At 40.5% G+C, this 13251-nt stretch overlaps 1 protein-coding gene across 1 annotated transcript in view; it reads right to left on the reverse strand.

Moving 5' to 3' along the window:
- Window positions 1-8552: 8552 nt before the first annotated feature.
- The window catches only part of SMPD3 (sphingomyelin phosphodiesterase 3), a 32261-nt gene continuing 27562 nt past the window's right edge, over window positions 8553-13251 (reverse strand). Inside the window, exons 6-7 of the mRNA XM_072873496.1 lie at window positions 10158-10320; window positions 8553-8654 (exon numbers count right to left, since the gene is read on the reverse strand). Coding sequence (XP_072729597.1) covers window positions 8553-8654; window positions 10158-10320 — 265 coding nt within the window. The remainder of the gene's footprint in view (window positions 8655-10157; window positions 10321-13251) is intronic.

Consider the following 13251-nt stretch of genomic DNA (forward strand, 5'->3'; position numbering starts at 1 on the left):
GCTATAAATGGCTTTCTCGGCAAATGTCGAAAAGAGAAATTATATGTAACCAAGGAGTAACAGAAAATAGAGTTTAAATACCTGTTTCATAACAGTCTTATTTTGGGGCTGAGATAATGGACGAGGCTGCGTACTGAGAATTAGTTTGTCTTGTGTGATATGCCTTTCATTTAGCATAGTGCTTGGCAGCATGCTAGGCCTAGGATTTTTTTTTTCAGTTGGTGTCTTGCAGACCTTGCAGCTGCCTTTTGTTCCTTGATATCCTGAAGGTCCTTACTAAGCAATATAAAACATTAAATATTGGCTTTGCTGAAGCTGGTGACAGTGTGGCAGTTGAGTTCAGAAGTTTTTAATTGTAGAGAAAGATCCAGCTGGATTTTGCTGGGTATTCAAAATTTTGGATTGGCATTTGAAAGGTATTGAAGAACCTGTTGCAGCCAAACACAAAGAAGGTAGCAATTGTACCTAGTTAGACCCAAAAAGGTAGTGAGGATGTTACCCCAAATTGTAGTGGGGCCAGTTCAAGCTGACGGTCTTCTGCTAATTTAGAAGTTCGTGAACCTCTTTAATGAGAACAAAGGTACCTCATTACGTTTGATGTAGAAAGACGTCATCTTCCCCTCATCATGCTCATCTCTTTCCGTTTGTTGCAGTGGGATCCGTTCAGAATATTCTGCCATTGGGTGATTTCAGGTTCTGAACTCCCACATCGCTTCTTTCAAATACCAAAGTGTTCAGAGACTGCCCGTGCGGGTGCTGTAGCATGCGATGCTGTGGCAGCATTGGAAACTCCTCCAGTTGTTTTTACTGCATCATCCAGAATCTTAAAATTACAGAAGTATTGTTGTGGAATAGAGCGGTTCTTACCATAGTTGAATCCTGAACTCTGTGTGAGTCATTCTGTGAGGCATTTGTGGAATCATAGCTCACAAGTTAAATGTGTAGGGTTTTACAAACATGTTACTATCCTTTATACAGGCGGCTCTGTTTCTCTGGTCTAACACTGCGATGTCTTAGCCATCATCCTCCATTTTGTATCATTAAGGCAGAAGGATTTATATCAGTTACTGGCTAATATAGTGTTTAATGTATCTGTGAGGCAAATTCCGTTTTAGCAGGGCAGAAAGTGGTCAGATACATCAATATTCAGTATACTAATGACAGTATGGCATTCAGGATCACATTAAGGTCTCTATTGAACTCATCAGGCTGACGCATCTTGTTGCTGGGATTTGGAAGAGTCAGAACATTTGCAAATAGGAGGGGGACTTTTAAGACTTCTGATTGCTTTGGACACATGCTGCCATGCCTTGAGGAGCTTTAGCAGAGCTTTGCAAAAAAACTGTTGTAACAGATGTAGTATAACAGTGAAAACTACTATGAAGCTTTAGGCTTTTGTTGCAGTGTTTATACAGATAAAGGATATTCTGACACACCTGGCTTACCTTCAAGTACTGTGGCACTTGAAGCAGTTTGGAGTTGTTCTGCTGGGTTTGGCTTTGGAGACATCAAAGGTTTACTTACAAAAGGGAAAGAGGGCTTGGCAGTGGTGGAAACTGTGCAAGTGTGTGTTGGTGAGTATGAGATGCTCATGTGGGAAGTGAGGGAAGGGGAAGCATCAGCTGATGGACATTTCCAGAGGAACGAGTAAGCAGGCACTGTTTTCCAGGAATTACACAATTTACAGACAGGAAAGCCAGCTGAAAACTAGTATGCTAATAAGAACATGGGGAAAATGTCCCTTTATTTTATGAGATTATATTCAATTGTCTCATCCTTTAAAGCACACAGGAAGGCTGTAGCATTTTTCTACTACAGTTAATCTCCTCTTTTGTTTAGATTACTGTTTAGATGATTCTTGGTGCCTAGGAACCATTTTCCTTGGCAGTGTAGTCCCGGGTGCTGTATAAAAGACAGGACAGTGACACACTCTTCCGTCCCGAAGAGTCTGTGAGTCAGACAGGAGGAGGGTGAGAGGACATAAACGGCAAAGACAGATGAATTGGGTTCACAGGTTGGAAAAGCCTCTATCAGTGTGAGAGGCAATGGTATCCGCATGGGCACTGCAGCATGCGCAGAGCTGAGCACAACCTCAGCAGTTCATATGATTTGCAATAGTACGAAATGTTCGTCAGACCTATAAAGGGGTTTTTGGGAGTTCAGGGGAGGAGGGAAAGGGAATAAATATATGGCCCAGATTAAATGTTGACAGAGATTCCATGATCATCTTGGGTACACAGACTCAATGTGTAACTATCCTCAGATATTTTTTTTCTCCACTCTTTTTCTTCTAATCTTACCTGCAATTAATGCACATTTCTTCCTGTTCACATGTAAAGGTTGTAAGGAGCAGTTGTTAAATCTGCCATTATGTAAAAGATGAGAAAGAGGATTGTTGTTTTACTGTCAGTCTTTCTAGCAAGCCCTGCTCACTGATTTCACAAATGGCTGCTTGGAGCCTTCCCGAAATGTCAGGGAAAGTATGGAAGAAAATATGAAGGGCTTACAGATTTAGGAGTGGTGGATGGGAAATCTGGAGTAGTCAAAAACAATAGTAGAGGGTAAGAGCATGTCTTTTGAAAGGCCATTAAAATGTAGATGAGCAACTTGAATTTGCTGCAACAAGCAGAATTGGTACATCAGAGTATTAAATAGTTAAAGAAAAGGGCTAGACGGTTTCAGCAGCGTTCTGAGCAGGAATTTCAGTGCTATAGGGAGGTTTGTATTTTGATGCTTTAGGTGCTTTGCCAAGAGAATCTGTACTATAGCCAGCAAGGCAGATGGCATTGCAATTACAGTGCTGACCGACAGGCAGCTGTGGGCACGAGTTCATAATAAACTACACTGCAACTCCTGGGACAGAGGGAGCAGGAAGGAGTTACAATTTTCTGTACTTGTTCTTCCCAGTTAAATGTCTGGAAGATGCAAACTGTCCAAGAAATCATTGTTTTACCTTGTGGTTCTATAGCACTTCATAGAGGGGAACCCACCCATGAGCTGCTCACGTAATAGCGCAAACTGCAACAATGGAAAAATAGATCAGATATTGCAGGAGAGGCACGTACTAGGAATCCACCACTGGAAAATGAAGTCTGTCAAACTATAATGCTATGGTAGCATCAGAATGCAGACAAAAAATCACCTGTACAGCAATGGAGAAAGCTACAGAGATCCATCTGTAATGTCCTGTCTCATAAGACAGAGCGGTTCCTTCCTGAGCTAATGGCAAGAACCGTGTGTACTGTGCTCTTCCTTAATCACTTGCATTCCACTGATTTCCTCCTTTCTGCTTGTGCAAAAAGTAAATTCTTCGAGGTGGGTGGCTTTTATAAAGGACTTTGAGGACTGTTCAGAAACGCTGAACCAGTAAAATGGATTCTCCTCCCTTGACATTGTTTCGTTAAATCACTGGATTTCTTAAGGACATATGTATGGGGGGGGGGTGTTTTGTTTTTTTAATTATCTTTGACTGGACAGTAAAAAGGTAAAAACCTGCTCTTCATTAGTTCAGGCACTAGATAACTGTTGAGACGGCAAGATGTACAACTGTATAATAAGAAATTGTTCGTGTGAAGTGATCTTACATTAAATCCTAGCAGAATGCAATGTGGAGTGGATATCCTTGTACTTAAAGCATGGACTTGGTGCGAGATGTGGGGTTCAGGTTTGCAGCCTCCAGCAGACACTGTGAATGCTTGCGTGAAGGTTGCACACCTTGAAAACCGAGCAGGGTGTGCCTGTGCAGGGGGATGTCTGAGCAGTAGAGGCCAAGATGGAGGGTGAGTTAAAGCACTCATTTCTTTCACCCTTGTCTGCAGCTTCACTAAAACAGGCATAGCACAGTGAGGCTATACTTGACCCACTCACGAGACCGCATCTTAGAGTCGGATTTCTGTTAGTGCCGTCAGACTCCACATCACAAAACCAGAAAAAGTGGACTGCACAGTATCATTTGAGCCTTGAAATTTTATTATCTTGTTTGCATCAACCAGTTATTCCTTTCAGCACCAATAAAAGACAAAAAATCCTCCCTATTGTTCAAAATACCTTGTTTTTATCAGGTCTGAGATTGTGGTTTTCTTGCAGGCAAAGAAACCAATGAAAATATTTAATTTTTTATTTTTTTAATACATTTATAACAAAATGTCAGAAGGTGTGTGCTTACCATATAAAAACATTAGGTTCCAGAAGGATACAATACCGAAAAATCATTGAAATAAAAAAGGTTATTCTTATTATAGGATTTCTAAACCTCAGCAATAATACAAGTCTTTAAAAGCATCAAGATAGTATTTAAAACAAGATGGCATGGAAAAATGAGACCTTCAGTAACAATTTGACCCTCATTGTAATGGATGATAAAACTGGGAGTTTTTCCAGAATGCCTGAATTGTATTTCTGATCTCATCTTGTAGTGCCAGGAGGAAGTAAAAATGCTTCATTTCCAAGCTGATGATATGTGCTGACACTGATGTAGTGCTGTGTGATCCCAGGGTAGCTCAGAGACCAAACTGGGGACAGTCAGTCTGCTTAATCTGGACCACCAAACAAAGGCCATTTTAAAAAACCTGTTTATTGGAATTGTAAGTTCCTTAAATCTTACTGTCTTACCCCACAAGTAGGACTGAGGCTCTAGCTAGACTAGCCAAGAGTGCTTCTGGGACAAAACCTTGGCATAATACTAGCACAAGATAGGTAAACTCGTTGTACAAGATGGCTTTCTCAAGGGTTTCTCTACAGCAGGCCACACCTCAGTGGGCTGTAGGCTTCTCTTGGAGCCAGTTTGTGGTACAGTTTATGTTTGGTTGCTTTAGGCAGCTTCTATTAAGCATTCAGTTTGTGATGGAATAAAACTATCTGGCCACCACTTGAATTACTTATAGTAAACACTTTTTCACATAGTGTGAAGCTGTACGCTAGTTGTTACTACCCTGGTCCTCAGTGGCTGAGCTGTGGTGCAAAGCAGGTGGATCACGCATCCTTCAGACAAACAGTGTACAGATTAACTGGATCTGAATGTGCCCGAGAGGCTACGTTCTGTAGGTTGTGTTTTTGAAGTGATCTAAAGGTACCAACTTTGTAAGGACCTGACATCCTTGAAAATTCTGGAAGTTCTTGGTTTTTGGCTGTCCTCGTTTGTATCTTTTGTGCACTTGTTCTAGAAGTGCTGTTGTAAAATGCAAATTGAACATAAGAAACAGAAGATGTTATCTAGCTTTTATAAAAACAGGTGACACTTCATCTACAGTATCCCTGTTGAGTGGCAGTTATTAAACCAAGAATAGTATTATCACCCACTTCTTGAAGATACCTGAAATTCCTGTACCAAGTGGGGTAAGCATAGTAGAGTAAGCTTAACTCAGATTTCTGATAAATAATATCCTACTAATAAATTGGGTCATGCTATCCTTAAGCAAAGTGGGACTGACTTCTGAAAAAGCTCTCCAGGGTTTGATTTCCTGGGCCTGTTCTGCCCCCACCCCCCTTTTGTTTTAAAATGCAAATATTCTATTACATAGTATCTGTCTAAGGCTTGTAATGATTGATATCCTGCTGGTACAGGTGGTGTCTGAATGATTCTCTGTGAGATAGTATATGGAGCCGTAGTAGTGGTGTAGACAAAACTCATTTTTCTCCAGGACGTTACCCTTCTGGAAAGGAAAGCCTGTTCTTTACAGTTCACTGGTACGTATGCTTTCTGACTCCTGCAAGCGTACCAAGGTATCAGAAGGCACAGGTTCAATGCAAAAAAGCAAGGAGCATCTGTACAGCGGTGCCACAGTGCTGTACCTCCCAGCATCACTCTCTGGCAAAGTTAGATCCTTAAGACAGTAAGAACTACCTAGGCTGATTAAATGTATATGTTATTGTTTAATGAGAATATTTTACAACTATCCATTTCTTGATCACTGAGAAACTGAGAACATCAAAATCTAAAACAGTTTACCTCAAATTTGAAAAAATATTTCTCAACGTATCTCAAAAAGTTGACAAAAGTGCCTGGTTTTTAGTCAGAACGAAGCCACAGAACTAATTTAAAAGTAATTTAGACTGTATTAGTTTTACTGTAAATGTAACATTGTTTGGCAGTAGTTTTATGATTACATCCCACACAGTGTCAAATTCAGCTCCTGCAACTGATACTTAGTGAAGTTGATATCAAATTGTAATTTACATTGTTAGGAAAGCTATTAAAAATACTGTACCTTATATTTAATCTTACTACTGAGAAATAGCTGCTGGACAGCACACAAATTGCTACTGATACTATTTGTTTTGTTTAAAAAGGTTAATAAAATACAAGCAAGGTAAAAAATAGAATTAAAAGCGTTGTTTCAGGTACAAGTCTTTCTGAATTGGGTGGAGAGATAAGAAACCAGAAAAACACATTGCACATATGTGCACCCTCTGTATAAAGAGAAACATACAAAGTGGGAAACTGGTGGTGCACTGGGATAGTACACTAGAGTCTCTGATGCTGTAAACTTGAATTCCTAATTTTATCAAAAAGGGGAATTGAGTCTGGTTCCATGTTTGAGTCCCCATGGATTACACTTGCAGACTACCCCGTGGTTTGGCACAGTACACTTTTAAGAGGCAGTCTCTGCTGAAGGGACGCCAGGACTGGAAAATGAGGCATCAAACGTGTCAAGACCAGGTGCAGTGGTATAGCGTGAGAAGTGGCCTACTGCCTGCTTGGAATTAGCCAATCCTGTTAGTCCGGTACTTTTATGAGCTTCTCTACTTGCAAAATCAGGCTGATCTAAGTAAAAGTTCTGTTGTTTACTGTAGCTAATTAAGCCAGTACCAGAGGCTGTGCAGACTGGGATTTCTAATTTAAATCTATTCTGATTTAGCTCAAGCTGATTCCTAGCAGGTGTAAACTAAACCAAAACAAGAGCTTCTTCAGGAGTTTGTGGCCAGCATAACTAAAACAGTTTACTTAATGGAGTAAGTATAAATATTACATTAACTCTTGTTTTCAACACAGGGAATTTGTAATGTAAGAGGAAACAACACTAAAATTGAACAGGAAGTAGGCAGAAGAAACTAAGTGTCGGTTAAAATGCAAGGGATCTCATTGTTTTCAAACCCTTCTGAATTTAAATCCCTAAAAAATTGCCAAGTCTCATTACGGACCTGATTCTCAGCTTTTCATTATTTTTGTTAAGGTTACAGAGGCTGGGTAAGTCAGGTCATGGGGATAAGATGGCAGAGGGGAGCCCCACATTTAAAGAGCTGCAGTGGAAAGAACATATGAATTAGATGGCAAGACCCCTATTAAAGTCTGTGAGTGCATAACAAATGGAGAATTGTCTCACAGACATAAACAAGCCCTCTGCTCACAGGAAGTAGTTACCCAAGGCTGAGAGACACAGGTCTATTCTCTAGTAGCTAGCCATGCTATGCTTTCCTTTTAAGTGTACTGATTCCTTTGGAAAATTGTTAGGTTATCCTGCCTTATCAATCATACAGTGTTCTACACTTTCTCCCAAAATGTCACTTATGTTTATTTTAACTCTATATCTAGCATGCATTTTACAAGCTATTTCCCACTTACTCTTCCTAGCTAAGGCAGAATGTTGGCTCTGGTGTTACCAGTGGTACTACAGGAATCTATGCACTCTACTGTAACATACATATCATCCCATACTATAATTCAGAACTGCCCCACGTATGGGAAAGAAAGAAAAGACATTACAGAGGAACTATATTTCTTCTTAAGGGAATAAGTTGCGCTTAGAAAGCTAAAGGCCCAATTCTGGAGTTGTTATTCAGACAAAACACTTCATAATTTCAGTGGGAACACAGTTGGAATAAGGGTAGAACTGTGTTCTTAAAGTCTTCATTCCAAATCTCTTAAGTATCCTTAAATCAGACAGGGAGATAATGGTCTGCAAATTGAATAGAGTTTTTGTTTGTTTGTTTTAAGGTCTATCTGTAAGGACAGAAGGGTTTGCCAGTCCCAGAATGCCTTGCTTTGGCTGGTATCTGATTTTTGAACTCACTTCCATTCTGATATTCCCCATGGTATCTTACTGACTACTTTATCTCAGAGTGGCATGCAGTGCGGGCGCATGCTACTGATGCAAGCACGCTACTACAACTTTAACAGGCTAAAAAAAGAAAAAAAGCTTTAGCTTCTTAGTTATACAAAGAAATGATGCAAAAAACCATTGAGCAGCACTAACTCACAGACTAATTACAAACTAAATTGTGCTATATATTAGTATAAAAACATGTTTTAGTAAGAATGGCACTGGTTCAGAAGGAATTAGGACTTCCATCTTGGTTCCGTTCGGTCCACAGTGAAAGCATTGTAGTACAGGCCTGCCCTGTTGCCTGAGCAACTTGTGACAGTGGCTTTTGGCCACAACCCCTTCCATTTCTTCCCTTTTTATATCCGCCATTGTTGGTACATTCTGGGAGTAGCCCGGGTCAGGTCTGGTCATCTTTTCTAACATGGCACCAGAATAGTTCGTTCTTATCCTCTGATATTTTCTTAGTATTGTTAACATTTCCCTCTTCTAATCTCTCAAAGCTGGTCAGTTTTAAGGGTCGTCATCTCCTGTAGACACCATGAGACGCATTGCTACTGGTAGGTGGTCTGTCAAGCCCGCTAACTGGGTAATAAAGCTGAACTCTTCCACTTCCTGCAGAAGGAAAACAAAAGCAAGAAAGAAGGAATTGGAAAACTGATGTGTTATATCACGCACCAGGACTCAGCTTTTATGCCTCTCTTTAGTTTACTTTGAACTACCTGACTGTATTAGTAGATGTATGGGACCAGTCTATCTTGGCTGGGCTAATGGTTAACTGTCTGCCACACAGGGCATGTCAGCGTGGTGCAGTTGATGAGGTGAATATATACAATACATTTATACGATACACAGTTGAATAAGTCTGGATGAAATGTGTTGTACCTTTTCCTTCCAATTACAGTAACATCTCTGTTCTTCCAGATAGACTTATCTGTAGTGCTGCAGCAGGTAATCCATGTGCATAAGGAGGCACTCACCTGGGAGGAGGGGCTGGCCATACCATACTAGCTATGGCATGCAGCTAAAAAGGAAGCCTGTCTTTGTTAGATTGAGGCGTTAGACTTTGTGGGAGCTTAAGGCGATCAGGAACACTGCTCCTTGCGTCTCTGAATTCAAGCCTTTGTTGTGGCAACATTTCATAGGATTAAAGTTCTATAGCAAGTAACTGTGTGCTTCCCAGCTTCTGAAAGCTGGATGGAGGAACCTTAACACTCACTTGATACAATGTAGTTGTCCCCTCCTATGGGCCAGGTACTTTGCCAGTACCTTGGGAATTGCTTGCAGGAAGCACAGATATTTTAGTTCTCTTTATGCTGCCAGCGTGAGCCTTATCAAAGACCTAATCTGAGTCAAAACTATTCAGATACTGGTTTTGTTGCTGTTTGTGAAACATGTAAGATGGGTTTACCATACAGATGCATCATGGGCATTTGTGCATTTGAAACAGGAAGCCTTAAAAGAATTTAGCAGCTAAGCTGCTGTGTCCACAGAGTACATGCAAACGGAGTGCAGACAGATTGAGATATCATGCACTGAGCTGTGCTGAACTGCTCTATTGCCTGCTCTTCTGCAGCAACTGCAATGGGGTACGGTAAATAAGTGTGAACTAGTTTCTCATTTTCATCATGGGATTCTGTATAAGGCAAGGTCCTACACCAGGAACCAGACACTGCACTGCAAGTTCCCATTCTGGTTAGCCCGTGTCACCTTCTGCCTGCATGTCCCAGACTTGTAACTTAGGTAGGTTTTCATATAGGCATAATAAAAGAACATCCAGACACTTGAAAAGATTAAAAAATATTCAGACTGTTGGCATGGAAAGCATCAGTCAAAACACTTAGTCTGGCAAAAATTTAAGGAATGGAAACAAGGTTTTTTGTTTGTTTTTGAAGAGCAGCACATCTACCAGTGTTGCTACCAGAATCCCTAAACTCATCTTAAATTCGTTTATGTAATAGGTTTACAAACTTGGTACTTGCATGCAAAAGTAGAAAATAGCAAAGCAGCAGGTTCTCCTTGGAGTATGAATTTGAACCTGAGCAGAACAGGCTGCAGTGCCATCCAGACAAGTTTGTTGTGTGAGTTACAGCTCTTTTTGTCAACTCTGAAACTCACCACTTTCCATTCCAGGTAGACACCTTCTTCTGTATAGAGCATATAGTCAATCCTCCTCCCATTTCCTTTCAATGATGCCTTCCTCCCCTTTTGACTGGAACTGTGGTTCTTGCTGGTGGGATAGACTAAGTATCCTTTCCTTCCTTCTTCACTTTCCAGCACCCTATTTCATTAAAAAACAAAAGTGCTTTAAATGTTTGCTCATTCTGTCCCTTTGTGCGTTACACTGGATCCTCTCCAAATCCCTGGTAAGGGTAATGCCTGTCCAAAGGACTGTTAAACTTGTAAAGCACATCTTCCAGATGTGTTTTCTGCTATGAGGCTGTACTAACTGCTGACAGTGCTCTGAAAGCCTCAGGGCGGGTTTGGTGTCACTGGTGCCGTACTGGTGGACCTACCCTTGTAGCCAGGAGGACAAACAGCTGAGAGGAGGACCTTGCCTGCCTGCTATCTGTAGTATATTGCAGCCCACAACCCCTCTGTTGATTTCCAGTGTTGCTGAATCTAGCAGAAGAGGAAACTGTTTCATGGATTACTTTAGAACAAACCTGAGTACTTTGATACAAACCTCTCCATTTTGGTCAGAGCAACTCCTTCTGAAATTAAGATAACCAGATTTACAGACAGGGTGTGGATGAGGAATGGTTTTCAGGAGCACACATTTGGGCATGTGGTAGTTGGTTTTGAGCAAGCCTTAGCACCAGATTACTGTGTCTTGGACCCCAAGCTCCTGCTTCACTAGTAATGACAGCCTAATTTATTTGATTCCTGTATGTGACACTCTTCAAACTCCTCTACAGAGATGGACTTACTCAGTGGGTGTGTTAGTACTTCCCCCATCTTGCATGGAGATTACCCAGCCCAAGACCATATACAGAAACAGTTAAAATTAAGAATCAGTTTTCTAGGTACCAGTCTTGTGTTCAGCCAAAATAAGCTGCAGCTCTCCCATTAAAATTTTTAGTTTGGGTGGTTAAACCTTAACAGTAGGTTTTATACAGAAGACTATTAAGGCCCCGAGCAACTTGATCTAACTTTGAAGTTAGCCCTGTTTGAATGTGACTTAGGACCAGATAAAAGGTCCCTGTCGCTCTATTTTTACAATAATTCTGTGTTGCTGTGCTGTTCTCTGTGGTGTTGCTGTTGTATTGGATTTAAAAGGAAACTCGGTTTACCTTCTTGTATTCTATTTAAAAGATCTACCAAGGAGCACTAAAGGCAACAGATGCAACTGTGCATGCAAAAGCAGGAGTTGCACACGGTAACTGCATGTGTAGCGTATTATGCAGACAGTTAATATCAAGTACAGTCACAGCTGTTTTGCATGGTAACTGTGCATGCAGAGAGGGACAGATTAGGTTGTGGTTTTGCTATCTGGCTCAAAACACAAACAAACTACTTTCAAAACCACCTCCTTGAAAATCATTTTCCTTTACTTACCTGCCAAAACCTGAGCTCAAGGTTCTGTGGTTTCCCTTGTAAGAGTTGATTACGCCATTAAGCTACATCATCAACTGTCGCAGGAGAAACACTGAGCCATGAACTTGGGTCCTAGCAGGTACAAAGCCTTTAATTTCACCTTGGAAAAAAATAAGATATTTTTGATCACCCAGTTTTTAAGACTTGACTTTGGGTTTTATGGGGTTGGGTTTAGGAATTTTTTAAATGCATGCATGTGAGAGTACAGAATGAAGGAAAAACAAGAGACAAACACCAGACTTTTGTGATGTGTTTTAATGGGTGAGATTCAAATGGTTGCTTTGTCAAATTTTGTCTCTTTGGAAGGATCTGAATGGTGACAGAGGGGACACAGCACTTGCTACAGTTGATTAGGTCTCAGTAGTGTTATAATCTGTAAGTTTGGGTCAATTTATACATACAAGAAGCACTTTATGTGCCTCCAAAAAATAATGATGACAAAATTCTGGTCATACAGTTATTTAATCAGAACTTTTCTTAACCCCCTTTGGACTCAATGAGGTATTGAAGATTCTTAGAGTTTATTGTAACCGGTTTATGAAAGTAAGCTTCCTTTTATGTATTATTCGGTTCCAGACTAATAACTGTCATCTAATAACTCGTGTTAAATTAGGTTACTGACTGCACCCCATTTGCAAGCTGATTCTACAAAGAGCTACTGCAAATGATTCACTTCCTGAAATTTTTTCTAGGTTCGAGAAAGCAAGCTCTTTGATGGGACTGACCTCTTTCAAAAATTGTATTTATATTTGGCAAAGCTAATTAAGTAACAAAGTAGAAGAAACTGCAGTACTACTGCAAAAAAATCTTATTTGCATTAATTTAAAAGATGAATTTGTTTTAGCTTCAATTACATCCTTTTAAAAGTCTGTGAATGCTGGGTATTCACTTGACCTGCACAACTGCTCACAGAAGGGAAATGTTAATTTCAAATACATGAGGAAAATGAATTGTAAATGTGCATGCATCTGCTTCTGACTAGAACTTGTACCACGTTGTATGCAATGGTGTGCTGTTTGTCTCTACAGGAAGCAGACACAAGTACTGGACATCTGGCTATGCCGTGCTAACAGTTAAATGCTAACAACTTAAGTGAACATAACTGATTATGACTGAGTTGCACAACTAAACCTGAATATTGTCAGAATAATTGTCTTAGTTTATAGGACACAAAGAAAGAGAGGATAAAAAGTAATCGTAACATAATTTTTTCCTTGAAAGGTTTTCAGTCCCAAATAACTCCGAAGTTTAAGTATGAAAATTCTGTCATGCAGCTCTCTGGGCGATGGTTTGTTTGTAGTGCTGACTGTAGCTGCAACGAACAAAGGAGCATGAAGAGCAGTATATGTAAGGGAGCCATAATGCAAAACCTACTCCCTCATCATAAAGCCCTAGGGACCATCTCTCGGGCGAGAAGCACCCAAGTTAAGGAAGACTTTTCTTACTGGTGTTGCAGCCTCTCGCCCAGAATTGTGAGCCACTGTCCCAGCAGTGGAGACTGGAAACATTTGCATTTAAATCTTGTTTCTTATCTGTGTTGTAATGTGCTCTCCTGTGCCAGACTCTCTTCAGGGTTTAGAGACAAAAATGGGCTTATTCCAGTGCTTTGCTTGAA

Source organism: Ciconia boyciana, chromosome 9 (assembly GCF_034638445.1).
Source record: "Ciconia boyciana chromosome 9, ASM3463844v1, whole genome shotgun sequence".
Lineage (NCBI taxonomy): Eukaryota > Metazoa > Chordata > Aves > Ciconiiformes > Ciconiidae > Ciconia > Ciconia boyciana.